Source organism: Lissotriton vulgaris, chromosome 10 (assembly GCF_964263255.1).
Source record: "Lissotriton vulgaris chromosome 10, aLisVul1.2, whole genome shotgun sequence".
In the NCBI taxonomy this organism is placed as follows: domain Eukaryota; kingdom Metazoa; phylum Chordata; class Amphibia; order Caudata; family Salamandridae; genus Lissotriton; species Lissotriton vulgaris.
In genome coordinates, this window is record NC_141698.1 from 164,234,566 (window position 1) to 164,257,346 (window position 22,781).

Consider the following 22,781-nt stretch of genomic DNA (forward strand, 5'->3'; position numbering starts at 1 on the left):
GACAAGAGGTAATGCTTCTATCCAGTTCAATTTTGTAGACTTACACATTTTTGCCAATCTTGATTTTATAGTGCCATTCACTTGTTCGACTATTCCAGAAGCCTCTGGATGATATGCAGTGTAGCTTAGGCTCAATCTTGAATGCTTTATAGAGCTCTGTTAAGACTTCGTTGGCAAAATGCCCACCTCTGTCTGTTTCAATTGTTTCTGGAAATCCATACCTAGGTCTTAGCTCCCTGAGTAACAATTTGGCAACAGTAATGGCATCATTTTTCTTTGCTGGGTAGGCTTCCACCCACCTTGAGAATAGGCAAACTATTACCAGGACATATCTATCTCCTTTACACAGGGGTAACTAAATAAAGTCTGCCTGTAGTCTGACAAAGGGACCTTCTGCCTTTCCAATTGTACTTTGCTCTACTACAGTCCTCTTCCCTGGGTTGAACTGCTGGCACACTAAACACCTCTGGCAAAGCATCTCCGCGATGTTTCTGAACTTTGAGTTATAGAACACTTTATGGAACATACGGCACATTGCATCCCTCCCAATATGCATGTCTCCATGGATCATCCGGGCCATTGGGGCAACCATGCTATCTGGTAACACAGGCACACCTGTCTTGTCAATCATAACACCATCCTTATCCCTGGGCTGACATTCCTCAGTCTCCCATCTTTGCTTTTCCTCCTCCTCTGCTGCTTGCTGCAACTCTTTCAGTTCCCCCAAGAAGATACATTCTCAAACCCCATAAGTTGGCAGCTGTTTCCGCCTCCCCATAATTTGATTTTTAGGGACATTTTGTATCGGGCACAATATTGGGCAATTTGGTCAGCATATCTATTCCCGGCTGTCACATCGTCATTACCAGATTTGTGAGCAGCACATTTGACCACCGCCAATTCTTTGGGTAACTGGATTGCTTCCAGTAGGTTTTGTACCACTTTTCCATTTCTGATAGGGGTACCTGAGGAAGTCATGAATTCTCTTTGCAACCATAGCTGGCCGAAGTCATGAACAACCCCGTAACCATATTGACTGTCAGTGTATATGGTTACTCTCTTATTTTTCCCTTGCTTACAAGCTCTTGACAATGCAATTAACTCGGCAACTTGGGCTCACGTAGGACGCTTCCAGGGTCATTTCCAGAGTGACTACGGCATAGGCAGCACTCAACCCACCATCCTCATGTCTCATGTCTCAAACAGGAGCCATCCACAAACATCACAAGGTCCTCTATAGGAAGGGCCATTTCCTTTATATCAGGTTGTGGTTTCGTGCTAAACTCAGTTAAATCAATGCAGTTATGTTCAATTTCGCCCTCCACTTCTGCATTTTGGGTGAGGGGCAACAAGGTTGCAGGGTTCAGAATATTGCATCGGGAAATTATCACATTCTCTGCACCAATAAGAATTCTCTCATATTTAGTCAGCCGACTAGGTGTGAGATACTGGGTTTTGGTTCGGGTCAAGAGAATCACAACTGAATGTGGAACATAAACCGTTACAGGATGTCCCATGACAATGTTCTCACTCTGTTCCAGACTTGTGCAAGTAGCAGCCACTGCTTTCAGACACCCGGGTAGCCCAGCAGCCACTGGGTCCAGAGTGGCTGAAAAATAGGCCACTGGACGTCTAGTCAGACCATGTTCTTGTGTTAGGACTGGGAGTGCACAATTGTCTCGTGTATCACAGAACAATTCAAAGTTCTTGGAATAATCGGGCATTCCTAATGCAGGAGCTGAGCACAGACAATTTCGTAATTTTATGCAGGCTGTCATGCTTTCGTCATCCCAGCTAACTGGATCATCTACTCCTTTCTTGGTCATTTTTATCAAAGGTTTAGCTAAAACAGCAAATCCCACAATCCACTGTCTACAGTATCCCACAACCCCTAGGAACATTCTGACTTCCTTCTGGGTTCTAGGTAATTCCATGTCTCGAATTATTCTAATTCTTTCTGAAGTAACCTTTCTGACACCCTTTTCTATCTGGTGCCCCAGATATTTCACCGAATTTTTACAGAACTGCAATTTGTCAGGTGATACTTTATGTCCTCCCTTGCCCAAATGATTTAATAAGGCAATGGTATCAGTAACACAGTCGCTTTGACTTTTAGACGCCACTAAAAGGTTGTCTATGTACTGGACCAAAACAGACTCTTTTGGCAGGACTAAGGATTCAAGGCATCTTTTTAGAATCTGATTAAAAATCTAAGGGCTTTCTGTGTACCCCTGGGGGACACGATTCCAGACGTAGACATGACTGTCAACCTCAAATGAGAAAAGAAATTTGCTGTCTGGATGCAATGGGATGGAAAAGAATGCATGGCATAAATCAATGACAGTGAACCATTCCGCATTCCATGGGATCTGGTACAGGATCACTGCAGGGTTTGGCACTATGGGGCAGCAAGGTACAACAATTTGGTTTACCTTTCGCAGGTCCTGCACTACCCTGTACTTTCCGCTAGGCTTTTTAATTCCAATTATGGGTGAATTACAAGGACTTCTCATTACTTTCTGTATTATGTTTGCCTCTAGTAATCTGTTTACTTCGATTGCAACTCCAGCTTTCACTTCTGCACTCATTTTATACGGTCTGGTTTTTGGGTAGATAGCATTTGTTTTAATGGCTATTTTAACTGGGTCCACATTCTTCATTAACCCCACATCTCTCCCGGTGAAATCCCACACCTCCGGTATCACCTTCTGTTGGAGTTCTTCAGGTAAATCATGAATTGTCAGAGCTTTAACTGCTGCATCGGACCTCAGCAACATTAGTTTGTACAGGCCAGCTTCGTCTGGGGTCTGAATTTTGACACCTTTTGGTGTACAAAAGATGGTACAGTTCATTTTGCACAACAAATCTCGTCCTAGTAGGTTCACTGGACTGGAGTCACAGACAACAAATCTGTGCATTTCTTTGAAATTCCCTATAGAAATCTCCATTGGTTCGGTTACAGGAGTGCTAATTATCTGATTTGATACGCCCACTACTTGGATTGCTTCTCCCGAGAGGGGTAGGTTTGGAACGTCCGCTGTTCTGGCAGTCGAACGGGTAGCACCAGTGTCCAACAGAAAGGTGACATCATTTCCTTCAACCTTTCCTTCAATGTATGGCCCTCTCTGGTCTACCGTTAAGGAGGCGCCAAGCACGCACTCCCCTTCTTCCCCCCTCAGGCCCCGTCAGTATGGTTCATCGCAGAGGAATGTATCATTTAACAGGAACTGTGAAGTTGCTGCATTTCTTTCAGTCCCTCCTTCCCATACCTCGACCCCCTCATTCTGCTGAGTCTGATTCTTATAATTAGGTCTAGGAGCTCGCGGCAATGGATGCTGGTTTACCTGCTGCTGATTCTTTTGTGGCCCCTCTTTCTGCACCTGTGGATTTAAACCATTTATGGGGGCATTACCAGCCTGCAAATGTGGACACTCGTCTCTCCAGTGCCCTATCTGACCACACCCGTGACAAGGGAACTTATTTTTGGCCTCTTCTTTACTCACCTTTACTCGGGGTTTCCCTCCTCCCCCAGAGTTAGTATTTGGAGTATTACTATTCAATTTACTTAACTGTTTCTCTTGTTGCTCAGCCAATTTTACTTGTGCCCACATAACCTTCTCCTTGAGGGCCTTCTTTTTGTTCTCCATCTCATCCTCACAGTACTTAGCGTACTTGAGAACCTCATCTATGGGCTTTCCCTGCCAACAGATTTTATTATCTCTAATCCACTGGGATATTTCCGGTCTCAAACCCAATACGAATCGATAAATGAAATGGGTCATATCCTTCATTTCGATGTGATCGATTCCACTGTAGGTTTTGAACACCTGTAGTAATCTTTCATAATAGGAATGTACAGTTTTGTTATGATCCTGGGTAGTTCGATCTATTCGGGTCCAATCAGTTTCTTTTGCTGGCACCTTTCCTTTTAGGTATTGTATGACTTGGTCATACTTTCTCATTACATCTGGAGAAGGAGCTCCGGTTCGGGAGTCTCTCGCATATTCGTCACTGGGCCAATCAACTGCAACCTTGCACTCAGTCCATAAATCTACAGGAACTACAATGTCAAAGAACCCATCCAGGTCCTTCAGGAGACACTTTTGGACTTTCACAAATCGCTCCACCTGCCTATACCATTCCACTGGCTTCTCTCTTAATTTTGGGAAGTCATTGGTAAAAGACACAATGTCTTGTCGGGACCACGGAACATGTACATATTTCCCACCTGGCACTTCTCTCATGGGATACAGTTTGTCTGCTTGGCCTACTTCTTTTAGCACGTATTCTGAAGTTTTGGGTTTAATTTTACTATCTTCCTTTTTCTTTGCCCATCTGGTTTTCCATTTATCTAAATCTCCCCATTTTTGCAGTATATTCAGCAATTCCTTTATCTGTATTTTCTTTCCTGACACATTCGTGTTCTCCAAATCCTTATCGGAGAACTCTGCTCTATAGGGTTTCTGCAAGACTTTGGATCGACTTACATCAATTCCCATCTCGGCAGCCGTGTCCATTAATTTTTCGTGGAGCACTCTGGTATTTCGAGTAAGGCTTTTGCTGATAAACAACAACTCTTCTTCGTTAAGGGTATTCAATCTGTCTAATCCCACATTTCCAGCCATTAGTTCCTCCATTTCTATCCTTAGCCTGTAAATATCCAAAGGTTTGGGCGGGGGAGTTTCTCTGTCTATCTCTTTAGTCCATCTATCTAGTTCCTCTGGTGTCACCACGGTGGCACTCCTGATCCCTGACGTTGTTTCAATTAGGACTTCCTTTGCCCTAGCCTGATTTCCTGCCCGTGGTTCACTGGTTCCAGGCTCTCTTATGGGCAAATCCATTAGGGAGATCACTTGCCTGATCATCAACTATGAGCGGCTCTTTTCTTGGATGTGCAGTGATTGGAGTAATGACTGGAGTTCTTGGACTAGCCTGCCTATCCCCGTAAAGAAGTATAGCAGGACCAATAGTTACTGGGATTGTCAGGGCGTCAGGACTGGGATGTATCTGAGCTATAGTCTGAATTAAGTCATTTCGCTGTTTAATCAGGGCATCTCTTTCTCGTTCATGCAAAACCCTTTCCAACGAGTTGTCATGCATTATTTGGGGCACTAAAGGAGGGTATATACTTGGGGCAGTGGGGATGGCTAACCCTGGTCTGTCTTCACCAAAAGGTCGGTAATTTGGGACTGCCGTACTAGGTCTGCAAAAGTCATCACTATTACTAGGTTTGCTACCCGCACCAGTTACATCTGTCTTGCTGGCCCTTCTACTTCTGGGATGTCGGAAAAAAGGATTTTTCGAATTTAGGGTCCCAGACGCTTCAGCATAAGGAGGTGGATTTTTCATTAACAAATCCTCCAGATATTCATCCTCTGAATCCCCCATTGCCATTAGATGTCGAGTTTTCTCTGTCTTTTTCCCTTCTCCTTGTTCGGTTACCCCAAACATCGGAAATAATCCCTCAACCATCATATTCTGTCTCCACTGCTTCATCTTCTGCTCTTTTGTTTCTCGCTGCAATTTTGGATACCATTTGCTCACTCCCTTATCCATCCGGGGTCTGTCTCGTTCTAGGGCCTCAATCTCCCATTCCTCTAACACTTCATACTGCGTTAATCTGGATCGGGGGTGTAATTCATACATTCGGGTCCTTAAATTAAACAAGATTCTACCATTAAAGGTACCATCGAGGGGAAATGCTAAGACTCCATCGTCTTCAGTGTACTTTACCCAATTTTCCAACCACACACAGGTATGATACCCTTTGTCAAACATCATAAAAGAAGCGGGAGTATTAGGTGGTGGAATGATCACATCCTCCCTAGTTCGAATGGGTTTGTCTTTCTTGAAATAATTCTTGATCTTTTCGGCAAGAGTCAATTTTCTCTTTCCTCCGTACATATTGTAAGGTTTACCTCTTAGCATCTGCTCCTTATGAAAACCTAGGTTTTGCGGATTAGGTAAGAATTCGGGATACCACATACACCTCTCCAAACTATCCTCAAGCTCGGATTGATTAATTTTGTTTACTTATGTGCTTCCAATGCTAGCGCATCTTTCAACTCACGGCAACCAATCAGCACTGAGATTGCAAGATCTGTTGACCAATGGATGCGCGGCCCCTTCGTGAGACGCGGTCTCACTCTTGGGTGCTCACCCCTCCCTTACAATTCTGGCTTCGCTACACTCCCGCTGGCTCAACCAATACCAGCGCGGCACGGAGTGACGTCAGTGCAGCCTTGCGACTGACTCCCTCCTTCACAAGGTAACGGAAACTTTGAATTTTCCTTAAAGTGCAAGTGCCTATTTTTGTTAACAACGTATAACGTTCACCACTGTGCTTGAGGGTTTTAAAAAGAAAGAGGGTTTTTCTTTTACTGCAAGTAAACAACTTTTGTCTACTTTTCATTCACTACGGATAGATCTCTTCTGCCTATCCTCTCACACAAGCAAATGGAGAACCTGCTACTCCTTTGACTAATCCACTTCTTTCCGGGATATATACCAAGTCAAATTTTCACCAGTGAGCTCCTTTACTGTCACTCAAGCTCCAAAGAACCTATTACTCCTGCCGTACGTGACCGTTACTAGGTGATATCACAACGGGAGTTTCATCAGGGTACTCGTAGCTAAGATTTACACATCAATTAATTCGAAAAATCCTAATTAGCGCTTCCAGTTCTGCCTAACCATGCACTAATCTCCCTCCTAGCCAGTGACCTCACAGCCAAGTGGATTCTACTCACCACCTGCTATTTTCTTTCCCCGGGGATCCCCACAACACAAAAACAATCACTCACAATTTGTTAGTTATATGCAGTAATGTAGCAACTTTTTATGAGATAAAATAAACTTATTTTATAACATTTAAATGCAATAACAATCCTTATTTTAGCAGCAAAAATATTTAGCAGCACATTTTATTTTTCTCAGTTCATCAGAAACTATCCTATCTACCTATCTTAACTAATCCTAACCATCATCTTGCTACCAGAAAAATACTGATAGAGCGCGCAGGTCACCCGACTCGGAATTTTACCAGATTTCACGCACTTGGGCCCATGACGTGATTATGACACTAATTTTGTGAGTCGGGCGAGTTTACACACCACTATCAGTACTTTGTGTGTGTTTTCTTTAACACTATTACCATGGTACCTGACTTACCACAGGTACATATTCTCCCGATGAATCAGGAGTTAGTTGTAGACAAGAGACAAGATAACCCTAAATACTCTATTCCGCCAATAACACTTTGAGATTCTTTAATGACCACAGACACCTGGGGGGTTTTAAGGATTTTTATATAGTAAGTAAAATTCAAAGTGACAAGAGAATAAAACTGATGCAAATCAAAACGTCAATGATCAAAATTACAACAATCATATAGCTATGGATGAGGGCAAGCACCATTGAGTGCACAAGGGGTTCTATTGGGTAAGGGTAACAGGGAACATGCTATTCAGTTTCAGGCTTATACTAGGGTAGGTAAGTTCAAAACACATTAGTCAGTGAATTTCTAAAACCTATGAGTGAAAACTGATCTTAGTCTAACTACTAATTCAGGCCTAACTTCTAAACATCAGTAAATTAGATCACCCGAATTTGAGTAAAACAGTATCAATAATGTTCTAAAGGTGGGGGAAGAATGGAACACAACTAATAAACAGTTTGCATATATGACATTTGGGATAATAGAGAGATTATCATGGGCATAGAGGCTTTATTAAAAGAGTAGAAGAGAGGATAGATGGACAAACACCCATATAATATTTACCAAAGACAGGAATGAGGACTAACCCTGGCCACGGGTCAGCTTCGGGAAAAGGCGAGGACAAGGACCCTCAAGGATTTAGGATGCCAGTAGGTGAGCAGGTACAGCTCACAGACACTCAGGACAGGATACCCCTCAGGATTTGGGTCAGGACTGGGCTCACCAAAGGGCACGACCAACACCTGCAGCTTCGGATGCAACGTCTGCGCTACCCCCTCTCTGCACGGAATCCGCCAGTAACCCCGATTGGGTTCTCGAATCTCCCAGCAAAGTGCTTCGCCAGGACTTAAGACTATTTCCACCCCTTGGAGTTTGTGGAAAATTTCGGACAGAGTGCTCCGCAGCTCTCTGTATCAATCACCTATAGAGTTCGTAGGGTCGGTGACAGGTCAGCTATTCGGACAAGTCGGACAATTTCTCTAACTAAAACTAGGCTAGTTATACCCTTTTCGGGTCCCTAGACCACCCACAAATGTTGCAAGTGATAGGATCCCCAACTTATTAAGGTCAGGAGAGGTGGTTAGGTCATTGTCACCACCTAAAATTCTGTGTTCCCATGATGAATATTTAATTATTGTACCCACCCCTTACATTCCAGTTCCCATGGTTGAGAAAGGTGTAAAACAATAGGACACACATAAGAAAAATACATTTGTTGCAGTTTTAGGTACAGCCGAAATCTTCTCTCGGTGCACAAAAGTCGTTCCCAGGCGCATCTCAACTTCAGAAGCCAGCTGGCTTGGTGTTGCTTCTGCGCAGTTTGAATTTTTCCCTCATCACATGACAGGGTTGTACTGGGTTTCAAAGATGGAGCAGCTCCCCACTCCCAGGCCCACAGATACGCGGTACATGAAAAGTAAGCGAAAACAAATTAGAAACACAGAAAAAATGAATACACTGTACACCATGATAAGCTACACTTCACCCCTTACTTTATAATAACTATAGCAGTTAGGAGTTATGCAGAAATAGATAGAAGTGCAAAGCGGCATGGGCAAGCAGAGAGCGTGATTAAAGACAAGCGGCCATTTTTAGCAACAATCCGCATTAGCAAAATATCCCTCCAAAACTGCGAGTGCGTCACACCACATGGGTATGACCGACACATGCGCAGACTGGATTTCTGCGAAGCGGCCATTCTGTAGTATGCAAGCGTTGTTAGGATTAATAGACACATAGGCAAGCGTCTCTTGGACACCCGCGTGTACTGTAAAGGTGCGAAATTAATGACAAACAGGATTGGTTAATACTATTACAAATTAACGAGGTTCATGAATGTGAGCAAGTCGCTTTACGTGCGAATCCTTGCTCCATCATAAGGTTTGAGATCCCAGATTTCTTCAAGCAGAAGCTCCATTGAGATTATAATTAAGCCTGGGCGGAAAATCCGTTCCGCTCACGGATTTTGCAGATTTTCGGTAAATTCGCAATCCGCGAGATTCGCGAATTTCCCCCAAAATCCGCGAACGGAAATCCGCAAACGGGGATTGGGTCAAAAGTTCAAGCTGACTTTTGTAACTCTTTTAGAATGGCGCCAGCAAGCTGCCAGAGCCATTCTAAAATAGTTACAAAAGTCAGCTTCAACAGGAAGCTCTAATAGATAAAGTAAAGCAGGTGCTGCTCAAATTCAGTTACACAATCATTAATCACTCCCAAACTTGGGGTGATTAATGATTGTGTAACTTAATTTGACCTTTAACTGGAGCACCTGCTTTACTTTATCTATTAGTGCTTCCTGTTGAAGCTATTTCTAGCTATTTTAGAATGGCGCTGGCAGCTTGCAGGCGCCATTCTAAGTGGGGCTGAGGGCAGAAGGGCACAAAAGTGGGACAGAGGGCAGAAGGGGACAAAAAATGAGTGGGGCAGAGGGCAGAAGGGCACAGAAACAAGTGGTACAGAGGGCAGATGGGCATAAAAAACAAGAGGGTGGCCGTTATTAAGCAGGCAAAAAAAAAACCAGCGAAATTGCAAAGCGCCTTGCGAACACCCGCGAACACGCAAAAATAAAAAAATTCCGCAAATACGCGCGAATTTGCGAATTTTGCGGATTGCCAATTCGCAAATCCGCAAATTCGAGAATTGCCAATTCGCAAAATTCGCCCGTGCTTAATTATAATTGGGTGTATTATGGGTGAGGGAGTGTCCTTTTTAACCCTTTTATGCATTGAGATATTAGAAGTTGTACGCAGTTTAGAGGACATTTTGGTCATAGAGGTGGAGTGAGAGCCCATCAAGCTATAGGACTATGAGGAAGATTCTTGATAAGCACTTCCAGTGTCTTCCATATCCTCCAGAACAGAGAAAGGATTAAGAGTAGTACCTTTGGTGCTATTCTTGGTAGTAGGGGGTTTACTGGTGCTGAGATGAAGGTTCCTTGTCCTACACTTATGTGGTTCAAATAGTCAGTCAACGAAAGGGGCACAGTAGCAAATAAAAGGTGGCAGGCAGATATAGCGGAAAAATATTGTCAGAGTCTCTGCCAAAATTGAGAAGTATTATTGAAGATACCAGAAGAATTATATGGGGAATTATTACTGCAGATGCCCCATTGTATTTATATGAAAAGCAGCGGTATTCTGAGGCAGCAGAAAATGAGCATGGTGTTGTGAGGCATAAAAGGAAAAACAAAATGGCAGACTCAACTTTCTCGTCAGCACGACCACCGAATTCTGTTAAAATTAGGCATTAAAGACGCAATGAACCTGCCGTGATGTAAGGTTCCCCAGCAAGCCAGTAAAGGAATGTGTTCCATCAAGAATGCGACCCGTCTCCCCACCGTGGCCATCACTGAACTCACGGAACGGCAACCCTCCTATATCAGCAGCAAGTTATGCCCCCATGTCTGCTGCTATGTTAATGCAACTTATCTACAGAGGGCGGAGAAGAAATTTATTAAAACTCTTTTGGCTGTTCATGTCAGTAGCTCCTCTTATATTTGCCATGAGGAGCTGGGGTTGCCCTTTCTTGAAGATGGTCTACTGATAGCACCACTTCTTCTGGGGCACACTATTTGGACAAAGCTGAATGAGGCTTCAAATAGGGAAATGGTAAAGGAATCTCTTCCTTAAGCCACAGGTCTCCAAGAGTACCGCCTCTTGCTTTTCCATTCTGAAATGGCTCAAGAAAATCCTTTGGACGATTCCTCTAAGTACCCAGAGAACAGTGCTATAGGCCTTGGTAACGTCCAGATTGGAATACGGGGATGTACTGTATCTGGGTGCTGATAAAGTCTTGATTTATTGCTTGTAGATCATCCAGACCATGGCCGCCAGCCTTCTTTTTCGGCTGCCGAGATATGCTTCCATCTCTCCCTTGCTCCACAAACTACATTGGCTGAAGGTTGATGAACTGATTATATTCAAGGCCTTATGTTACATGTTTTGAGCTAGACACGGTCATGCCCATTCTTATATTCAAGATCTGGTGTCTCTGGATGTCCCTTCCCGATCTCTGAGCTCAGCTAACCTTGCACTATTTATCACGCCTAGGTTTCGTAGAGCTCGTATTAAGGGACTCTACTTTTCCTTTTTTGGGTTAAAAACTTTGGAATTCTCTTGTGGTAGTTCTTAGGAACTGTAACTCATTGCTTACCTTCCGTAAGAACATAAAAACCATGTTCTTCAACTGCACTGACTGAGCCATTTTGTCCCCCGGTTATGTTGCTGTGTCTCTTGCTTGATTTAGCATCTCTGCTTACTGTCTGCCTCTAGCGCCGGGAGATCCTTTTGGGTAGCTGCATACTCTATAAGCTTATTAAATAAATGAATAATAAATAGGCCTAGATTCAGCAAGAGATATCCAATTGCTGGAGTACATCAAGAAGGTTTGCAGAGAGATGGGTGTGAGCAAGCGTTTTGATGACCCAGTCCCCTCCATTCAATTAGCAGGCATACTTTTAAAGCTCTTTTTACCCAATATAAAAGTAATACAAAAAGTACCTGTGAGGAGAAAAAGTCGACTGTCCTCAGCCACACTGGACTGTTAACCGGCTGTGGCAGTCAGCCTTTTCTCAACTTGATAACAAACCAGCAGCATAGGTTTCTCTTACCACGATGTACTGTCAACATTTTTCATTTTCTTGTTTCTTTTCCTTTGAAACAAACTGGTCAGTATCTTTACCCCTTCTTCCTTTGTGATCTTGTCTCCAAATTTAAGCACCTTACATGTAGTATTTTTTTTGTAGGTAGTATGCTATTCCTGTGAAGCGTTTTATTTTACCTTTGATAAAAGGTTTGAACTTTTTACAATGTTTTCTAGCTCTTAGGTATTTACAATTAATCCAAACTGAGATCATCTGTGTTTCTATTGCCAGATTCATGGGGAAATTAGAATGATAAGAAATGTTTAACCTTGGGCATATTTGAATGTTTGTAAACTGTTATTTGTCATGTTCTTTGTGCTTTTTGATGAACTGAATTGATCCTATATGATTATTGTATTTGTATCCACTTTTGTATGTATATTTGCTAATTGATCTCTTTTTACACTGATGATTAATCGATTTGATGTATCATTGTGTATTCTCTCTGTCATATGAAAGCATCACACAAGGTTTCTACGAGCAGTACCAATTTGTGATCCACAGTAAAGCAGACTCTGGCAAAGTTACCAGCATTGCATGGATCAGCCACTCCCTGCTGCACAGTTTTGTAACACCTAAAAACAAACTTGACAGTGTCTTAAGTTAATGAAAGCACTACACCTTCCCTTCATTAACATCAGTTTCTCACTAGAGTTATTTGTATGATCTGTATAAGACGTCTATAGAGCAGTGAAATTAGAGCCCTGCAATCTACACTAGAGTTTCCTAAATATGTAGAGTGACATCCTTCTGGGTAAGTCTATCATGGGACTTTTTGGTGGGGCCAGGTCAGTCAATAAATGTATTATACATCGTACCAATTAACTTCAAATTGTTGTAAATTTGAATAGTGGGATCTCTCCATTAGCAGACTGGTTATCATAAAAACTAGGGTCACATCAATTAAAAAGTTTAGATACATGTTCCAAGGCACTTCGATGATCTGTGCCAGAGTCTCCAGACCCCACAGGATGGTCGACACATGCTAAAATATAATTTTCAACAGCTCTTTAAATATTTAAAAGAATGTTTGATGGCCCCTGGAGGTAAAGCATCCTCAATGTTACATTACCAGCTGTGCCATTCCTTGGGAGAAAAGAGGTTGATGCTGATACTAATTGTGTTGATACAGGCGTGAACTGTCTTCGTTTGGAGTGAAAGTGTCCATCATCGAACCTGGGGCCTTCAAAACTGAAATTTTAAATGTAGAGGTCGTCAAAAAGGAGCTAGAAAATATTTGGAGCTGTCTTCCATCTGAGGTGAAGGAGAGCTACGGCGAGGACTGCTACCAGAAGCGTGAGTTCTTGACTCTTTCATGCAACTTGTTCTGCCAGCATTAGTTTTTTTAGGTTTCCTGGGAGCAGACCAGTGTTTGCTAGACTAGTGTGAGCAATTACTTGTGGTGATGTATCTAATATTATCTGCATCCAAACAGCAGTGCCAAGATTCTATTTCAGCTTCTTGTTCTATCATCTAGGGGCATACTGGTATATAGTACAATCAGGCAGTGCCCCATGGGCGGGTATGAGAGGTAAGTCTGTTGGCTGTTTTTGTTTAGCAAACTGTGGGCCTGTCTTATTTCCAGGTGGGCCAGGTTTACAGTTGATTCCCCTGATGTTACTTCAAACATTGTTTGCAACAAACACAAGAGCATGTAGTCTCCAATACCTTGCAAAATACCTATACAGTGTACTTTTACAAGTTCTAAACTGGCCTGATTTGCAATTGTCGGTCAATTTTATAGATATTTAAATCCCTATCAGGAGCCAGTTTTATTTCGGACCCAGACCGATTTTTTTTGTCCCCAGTCCGACACTGCTGTTATCCCTCTTCTCTCTCAGCTCCCTGCTCTGTCAACCCATCTCTTTTTTACCAGTGTCCTGCTATCACATCCCCTTGTTTCTCTAATTATGTCCTATTTCTTTGACTAATCCTGTCTTTCGTTTTTAGGTTGCACTTCTGAAAGGGGGGACTTCATTTTACCAACACTTTAAAAAAAAGCACCAGTAAGAAGTAGCTCAGAGAGGGAACACTAGGTCAGCCAATGCCTGCCATTGGTTTTCATTCATTTGTCATAGTTTGCAATTGTTTGGCTGGATTGTCAATAAAGGCCATGGCATTTTGAGGATGGCTACATTGCCCCATTTGTTTTCCAATCGGTGATTGTATTCAAGTAGTCCTTATGCAAGACTTATGCAAGACTTCAGAGGCAGCATAATTAAATTGGGCTATCAGCCCGCATGCCCTCCCCTCCGCTGACTACATCCTCCTGGGGGACATCATATTCCACCTGGAGAACAACAACAACCGCAACACCATCACCCTGCTCGACAACCTCGCCAACCTCGGTCTCAAGCAGCTGGTGTCCACCCCCACCCACCTCGCCGGACACACACTCAACGCCGTCTTCTCATCCAGCAAAGACATCGCCTTCAGCCACACCACCGGACTCCACTGGACGGACCATAGCTGCGTCCACTTCACCTTCAAAAGAACGACGATCCACCACCACCAGCAACAGGTTGCTCGAAGAAGCTGGAACAAGATCACAGCCGACCAGCTCGCCGCTTTTCTGAGCCAGCACCCTTCCGCCAGCTCCTCTGAGCCAGCACCCTTCCGCCAGCTCAGCGAACCCCAGCCAGGCCGCCGGCAACCTCACGAAGTGGATCAGCAACTGCGCGGACGAACTCGCCCCACTGAGAGCCCCGCCCAGCAGACCCAGCAGCAAGAAGGCCCCATGGTTCACAGACGAACTCAAGAGCTCCAAGAAGAACTGCCGAGCCCTCGAGAGCCTGGAGAAAGGAACCAACACCGGACAACATGACCTCCCTCAAGCTTGCCACCCGGAAGCACCACCAACTGATCTGCGCCACCAAGAAAACTGCATTCAAGGACCGGCTGGATAACAACGCACACAACTGCAAGGAACTCTTCAACATCGTGAAAGAGCTCTCCAACCCCAACGCCGGAAACAACGACATCACCCCATCGCAAGACCTCTGCAACTCCCTCGCCTCCTACTTCCACAACAAGATCGCGGACATACACAACAGCTTCAGCACTCAACCGACGCACGCCACGACCGAACCACCGCCCCCCACCACCACCCTCCGTGCCTGGACTCCGATCAGCACCGAAGACACCGTCTGCATGATGAACTCCATCCACTCCGGATCTCCAACCGACCCCTGCCCTCACCACCTCTTCAACAAGGCCGACGCTGTCATCGCACCCCACCTGCGAGACATCATCAACACCTCCTTCGACACCGCCACCTTCCCGGAGAGCTGGAAGCACGCCGAACTCAGCGCCCTACTCAAGAAACTTACAGCGGACCCCACCGAGCTCAAGAATTACCGCCCCATCTCGCTCCTCCCGTTTCCAGCCAAAGTCATCGAGAAGACCGTCAACAAACAGCTGGCCGCCTTCCTCGAGACGAATGGATCCCTCGACCCCTCACAGTCTGGCTTCCGAGCCAACCACAGCACCGAGACCGCCCTCATCGCTGCCACCGATGACATCCGAGCCCTGATGGACAACGGAGAAACAGCGGCCCTCATCCTCCTAGACCTCTCCGCGGCATTCGACACTGTCTGCCACTGCACCCTAGTGCAGCGCCTCAGCAACGTCGGAATCCAGGAGAAGGCACTGGAATGGATCATCTCCTTCCTCGACGGAAGAACACAGAGAGTCCGTCTACCACCGTACAAGTCAGAGGCCACTGAAGTCATCTGCGGCGTCCCTCAAGGATCCTCGCTGAGCCCCACCCTCTTCAACGTCTACATGAGCCCCCTCGCGGCCATCGCACGCCAACACAACCTCAACATCATCTCCCACGCTGACGACACCCAGCTGATCCTCTCCCTGACCAACGACCCCGCCGCCGCCAGAGCCGACCTTCACGAAGGGATGAAAGACGTAGCCGAGTGGATGACAACCAGCCGCCTGAAACTGAACTCAGACAAGACGGAAGTCCTCATCCTGGACTCCTCGCCCTCCGCCTGGGACGACTCCTGGTGGCCCCCGCCCTGGGCACCGCACCCAAACCGACAGCCCACGCACGCAACCTGGGCGTCATCCTGGACTCCTCCCTCCTCTCCATGACCAGACAAGTCAACGCCGTCTCCGCGTCCTGTTTTAACATCCTGCGCATGCTACGGAAGATCTTCCGGTAGATCCCCACCGAGACCAGGAAGACGGTCACCCAGGCCCTCGTCACCAGCCGACTGGACTACGGCAACGTCCTCTACGCTGGAACCACCGCCAAGCTCCAGAAGAGACTCCAGCGGATCCAGAACGCCTCAGCCAGACTCATCCTCGACATCCCCCGACGCAGCCACATCTCCGGACATCTGAGAGACCTACACTGGCTCCCCGTCAACAAGAGAATCACCTTCTGTCTCCTCACCCACGCACACAAAGCCCTACACGACCAAGGCCCGAGCTACCTCAACAACCGCCTCAACTTCTACGCTCCCAAACGCCACCTCAGATCGACCAACCACGCCCTCGCCGCCGTCCCCCGCATCCGAAGAGCGACAACAGGAGGAAGGTCCTTCTCCTACCTGGCCGCCAAGACCTGGAACTCCCGCCCGACCGACCTGCGCCTGACCCAAGACCACCTCTCCTTCAGGAAGAAGCTCAAGACCTGGCTGTTCGAGCAGTAGCAGCACCCCCCCCCCAAGCGCCTTGAGACCCTCCGGGTAAGTAGTGCGCTCTACAAATGTCTTTGATTGATTGATTGATATTAGTTCTATTGAATGTGAGTCCTGCACAAGTAAAAGGTCCACAATTGTCTCCTAACTAGAAATCCAGTGCCACATTGCAGCACTTGATTTTTTGGGGTAACAAAGCAGAGCATTACAAGGCATACTCAGTGAAGGGGATGTGGGCTAGTAATCTCCATCTGCTGGTACGCAATAACAACACTCAATAAATTAATGTCCAGTCAGTGTGTTTTCTTTAAAAACGAAAATATACACTTATTACATAAACACGTGCTCACACACGCAGTGAAATTCTATGTATTAATTTATAAATATATATAGTAGTTAGATGAAAATATGTTTGGTAACACCTTTATATAATGTCATCCCTGGTGGGTGCTCACCCTAATCACAATACCCCCCCCCCCCTCCACCTATACCAGATACAACATCACAATATAAATCTGACCTATTGGCTTTGTCAAGGGGGTCCGCATATCAGTATATAAGACCAGCATGTTGGCTTTGTCGAGGGGTCACCAAATCATAATATACGGCAAGCCTTTTGACTTTGCGAATGGGTCACCATATTATAATGGCAATAATCGCAGGTTAAAAATCACTATCATATCAATAGAATCAATAACCACAATTCGATGCAATCATTATTACATTTCTCAATAATCCTACTCAATAACATATACTAAATAAAGCATTACAAATCAAATTGACGTGTGTCAGCATCTTTCTTTTACTGTACTCAGGCCACGTGTGCAGCCATAGGACCAACCACATGTGGTCCCTGCTCTCCTGAGCTGCAGAATAATAGCTCCAGCTCCAGGAGTACTTAAAATTCAATGAAACTTCACCTGGGGTCATGAATTTAATGACTAAAGAGACTTTGGGTTGCTGTTTAAATAACATACCTGGCGGGCTGCTGCATTCCCTACGGCACCCCACACCACTTTGCCAGTATAATGGTGGCACCCCTGCCTTTTCTCAGGGCACCATGAAAAGAAAAACATATGAAAATGGAGGCCTACAGAGCATTTTGCCATGCTCCCATGCAGGGAAAATGAATAGGTAAGTAGCGGCTCTCCTGCTGTGTTCATGCACCATCATACAGTGTTTTATTTTTATGATTTGGGGGCCAGGTCCTTCCTGGGACACCCAGACACTGCATGGGAAGAGCGGGTGGGGGTAAACCCAAGTTTTCTGTGTCCTTAGCCAGCTCCCTTGTTCCTGGCCAATCCCTCTAGCCAGCGTGAAACCAACCGCTCCTCTTTCTGTCATGTGGAGCATGGGCTGGTTGTTGACTGTGGTAAGCCTGCTGTCTCCCCCAGACATGGGCACTGGGTGGCACAAATCATCGCTCCATTCTTTTCCCTAGGATGGGGTCCAGTGGCGCATCAAATTTTGCTCCTCCTCTGCAGTTCTTCTTGTGTCAGCTCCCCAGACAGATGGTGCATGGGGGGCCAGCATATAACATTTCATGAAAAGAAATCAGTATTGTATAATTTACATAATAAATATCAATCAAATAATTGAATAAAATGTATTACATAATTCCCAATTTTTTCCAAATTAATTTCCCACACTATCCCCCTACAAGCCCAAAAACCCACTATGACACTGTGAATTGCTATTAAAAATTGAATAAACACTTCTCAATCGCTTAAAAGTAAAAGCAATATTTAAAAAAAATCAGTTATACAAACAATAGCAACACATAACATAAATATATCAATTGTAACACATTCAAATAATTTAAAAAACAATATTTTCACCACTATATTAGTGAAAGCGATATTAAAATCATCAATGTTATGTAAAACAACGGGTTATCATTACGATGCCTATCGAACTCTCGTTCGACCAGCACGGTAGCAGTAGAGGGACGGCTTGACAGGTAGTCGGCGGTCCCACTGCCCTCATTACAATACGACCGCCTTTGCGGTGGGCTGCAGGACAAGCCACAATATAAAATATACCGTTTAAAAGCATCCCTGCACCGTGTGGCAGGCACCATGCTGTGCCTGCCACACGGTGCAGGGATGTTTAAGGGGCAACATAGGTGCACACCAGGCCCCATAGCGGAGGGCCAAGGGTGGGGGGCTGCTAGGGACCCCCAAAGTCACTTTTTGCCTGCCTTTTCATGGTTGACAAACCGCCATGAAAGGGCAGGCAGAAAGGGTAATTGTAATCCATACAGCGGAGCCTGAGAAGGCAACTCCCTTATTTTAGGGATTGTTGACGATGGTCTGACGGGCAGCAGCGGACTGTCCCTCCCCCTGCTGTCTCCGACCGCATGCATTGTAATGCGTCGGTCCGACCGCAGCAGCAGATGGCAGTCAAACCACTTCTGATGAGCCATCGGATGCAGTCCGACAGCCATCAGAATGACCCCCTTAATCTTTTACCTCAAAAAACTATATTCTTGTCAACAATATTTGTGTGTCACAATATTTAATTTCCGTTATTTCTGTCTCTCAATATTATTTTTTTTTACATAATTTTTATTGGAGATAAAAAACACAGAAATACAAATATACTATTTCGTTCAGATGAGGATATGAGTATACAATTATACAGTAGCAACATCTGAAAGTGAGTGAACTAAAGATATGAGAACAGAGATTGCATGAACTTGTACTGACACTCTTAGGAAACATCTAATACATAGTACATAATAATTATAAGACTGAACTTAGAACTAAAATACTGTGTACCTGTGTAAATATGGGAAGGTATAGTTTATTAGAAGATTTTATTATAAAAAAAGAAAGAGGGGAAAGAGTATGAAAAAGATAGGGATAGAAGAGAGGAAGATAGACGAAGAAAAGGAAAAGAAAAAGAAAAAGAAAAGAAAGAGAAAGTAGTGATTATAAAAGAGAAAGTTATGGAGAAGGTGAGTTTGAGGACAAATAAGTAGTGAACGGTAGCCATTGTAGATCAGATTTAATCTATAGATGAATGGAAGCATGAGATACCAAAGCAATTCTATGTTCATCACATATTAAATTCCACCAGAGTAAAAAAGATAACTTAGCATTGTAATTCCAGCATGTTAATATAACCTTAAAAGCAACAGCAATAAATAAATAAAATAAAATTGATTTGGAGGTAATTTGGTCAAAGTCAGGAGACAGAGTACCTAAAAATACATTATGGATGTTTAATTGAATTCTAAAGGAAAAAATCAATAGACGTTTTGACCAAACAGCTTTCCAAAAAGCATGAACCTTATGACAATAGTAAAGAAAGTGTATGAAAGAGCCTTCAGCAGTGAGACATGACCAACACGCTGGTGATACTGATTGGTTAAATTTATGCAAAAGGAGGGGAGTGATAACAACTCTATTATAAATAAAATATAGGGATTGTGTGATATTTGCAGCATTAGATGTCTTGAAGAGTTTTTGCCATAAGTTGTCCCAGTGAGAGATCGACAATGTTTGGTATAAATCGTGTTCCCATTCTAGCTCAATATTTGATTTATTCCGTGAGCAATTAACTGTAGATAACATTTTATATATGAACGGTGCATTTGGAATAATATCAGGAGAAACTTGGTACAATGGTGTATCTAGTGTGAATGAAATTGGAACTGGCTGAGAAATGAAATTCTGTATACAACTCTGAAGTACTGAAACTAACATGTTATTGTTGAATACATGAATCAGGTAGATTAAAGTTCTCTTGCAATTGATGGAAAGGCAAAATCTAATTATTAACAATCATTTGATTGACATAAAAAATGCCCTTTTCTTTCCAATGTTTGTAATAAAATGATTTGTGACGAAATCTGATGTATTTGTTATACCATAGTGAGGAAGCTAGGAAAGATTGATATTTGTCAAAATGCTTAAAGAAAAATGTATGTAAAAGGTATTGAGAATATTTCAAAATTGGATACTTAAAACTAAAAGTACAATTGGTCACAAATACAACATCCTGTAATGAGAAACCATTTAACAATGAGCATGCAACAGTGACCCAAGAAGGTTTAGGTAAATCTTGATAACCTTTGGACATAGCATAAAATTGATGAATCAAAAAAGCTGATATAGTTTCAAGTCAGGAAATCGAACACCCCCTCGGTTTTGGGGTGAATTAATTTGATAGGGCAATACGGGCATGCTTATTATGCCATAAAAACTTAGTACATATAGAATTAATCTGTGTAAAATAAAAATTGGGAATTTTGAATCGTAACATTGACAATGTGAATAATACCTGGGGAACAATCATCATTTTAATCATATCTACTCTGCCCCACCAAGATAGAAATAGAGGAGACCAAGAGGTCAACAAATTGGTAATTTTAAGTTTTAGAGCAGTAAAGTTGTGGGATAATGTATCACGAATATTAGAGGATAACCATGTTCCTAAATATTAAATTTGTTGAGGGCACCATGTAAACCTGGTGGAATCAAACATATGTTGATAACATGAAGAATGTAAAGATAAAATCTCAGTCTTGGAGATATTTAGTTTATAGCCAGATACAGCAGAGAATAATGAGATTTCATGTAAAAAGGGGGGTAGGGAAGTAACAGGGTTGACCATATAAATAAGAATATCATCTGCATATGCAGAAAGTTTAATTTGGTGGGATTTCAGTGTAAAACCAGTAATAAGGGGGTTATTTCTAAGTCGTTCAAGGAAGGGGTCCAAACATAACAAAAACGTAATGTGGACAGGGGGCACCCCTGACGTGTACCTCTTTGCATGCAAAAATATGGGGAAAAAAGACCATTAACAAAAACACATGCTTTTGGATCTGTATATAATAGTTTGACTTATAAAATAAACTTTGGACCAAATCCAAACCATTGTAAAGTGTGAATCATGAATTACCAATTTATTAGATCAAAAGCTTTTTCCGCATCTAAAGATAATGCAGCTAAGGGAGAGGGATATTTTCGCCTAAGCGTGAGAATATTGGAAAACCTTCTGGCATTATCAGAAGCTAAACCAGCCTGATCAGGGTTAATAAGGAAAAGAATACTTTTCTGCAAGCAGGAAGCCAAAATCTTTGCAAAAATGTTACAATCATAATTAATTAGTGATATGGGATGAAAATTTTTACAAAAGGATGGGTCTTTGTCTGGTTTAGGGATGACAATAATAAGGGCTTTTAAAAAAGAGCCACAGGCCTTAGAATTGGACAGGAAGGAGTTAGAAAGTTCTAATAATTTAGGGGCAAAAATTGAAGAAAAGTCTAAAAATAATTCAACTGAAAAGCCATCCGGGCCAGGAGCCTTGGTTTTTTCAGGGATTTGAGAGCATCTGATATTTCTTGAAGCGCGATATCCTCCCCCAGTGGTGAGAAGATATGTGGAAGAGCTTTAGGTTTGGGAATATCTTGGAAGAAAGATACAAAATCTTCTTCAGAGGGATTAGTAGTTTCTGTGTAAAAGAGATTATAATAAGATTGAAACATATCAATGATATCGGAATCAGATGAAAAAAGTTTGTTTGTTTCTGAGTGGATAGGGCCAATATTTGTACGTTCTGATTTTAATTTTTAAATAATTTGCTAATATTTTTCCTGCTTTGTTTTGGCCTCTGTGATATTTTGATTTAACCTTAACACCTTGGCTGCTAGGGGGTTTTCCCCTCCTGTGCTGAAAATGCTTGAATACTATAGTTTCATGACAAGGTCAACTCGTCAAACGCACAGCGCAGGTAACACTCATGAAGAGCTGACCTTGTCATGAGCATGGAAGGGGTTAAGAAGGATGTCACAGGCGTCCACAGTGGCAATTTTATTTAGGGTGGATTTAGCTTTAATTAACTCCTGTAGTGATGAGGAGGATTTGGATGAAAAATATTTATGTTCCAAAGTTTTAATTAGTGTTAGGGTTTCTTTATATTTAGCATTCATTAGCTTTTTTTCTTGGAGGAATAAGCAATATGAAGGCTCTAAACGATGCTTTGAGTGCATCCCAATTATTGTGAATCGAGAAATCTAAAGAATTGTTAAATTAAAAAAAATCATTAATAAAAGAGGTCGCTTCTGAAATAAAAGTGTGATCTGATAAAAGGTGATTGTTAAAACGCCAGCAACATTGTTTGCATGTAGTGATTGATATATCATTAGAGGTAAAAACAAGAGCACGGTCAGAAATGAAAATAGAACCCATTTCAGATGAGTGGAGATAGGGTAATATTGATTTGAAAATTGAAATATAATCAATACGAGACCTTGTAT

General features: G+C 43.2%; 1 protein-coding gene across 1 annotated transcript in view; it reads left to right on the plus strand.

Annotated features, from left to right (window-relative positions):
- The window catches only part of LOC147684905 (17-beta-hydroxysteroid dehydrogenase type 6-like), a 92,338-nt gene that overhangs the window by 52,435 nt on the left and 17,122 nt on the right, over window positions 1–22,781 (plus strand). The window contains exon 4 of the mRNA XM_086940795.1: window positions 12,991–13,154. Within this exon, the coding sequence (XP_086796921.1) occupies window positions 12,991–13,154 (164 nt within the window). The remainder of the gene's footprint in view (window positions 1–12,990; window positions 13,155–22,781) is intronic.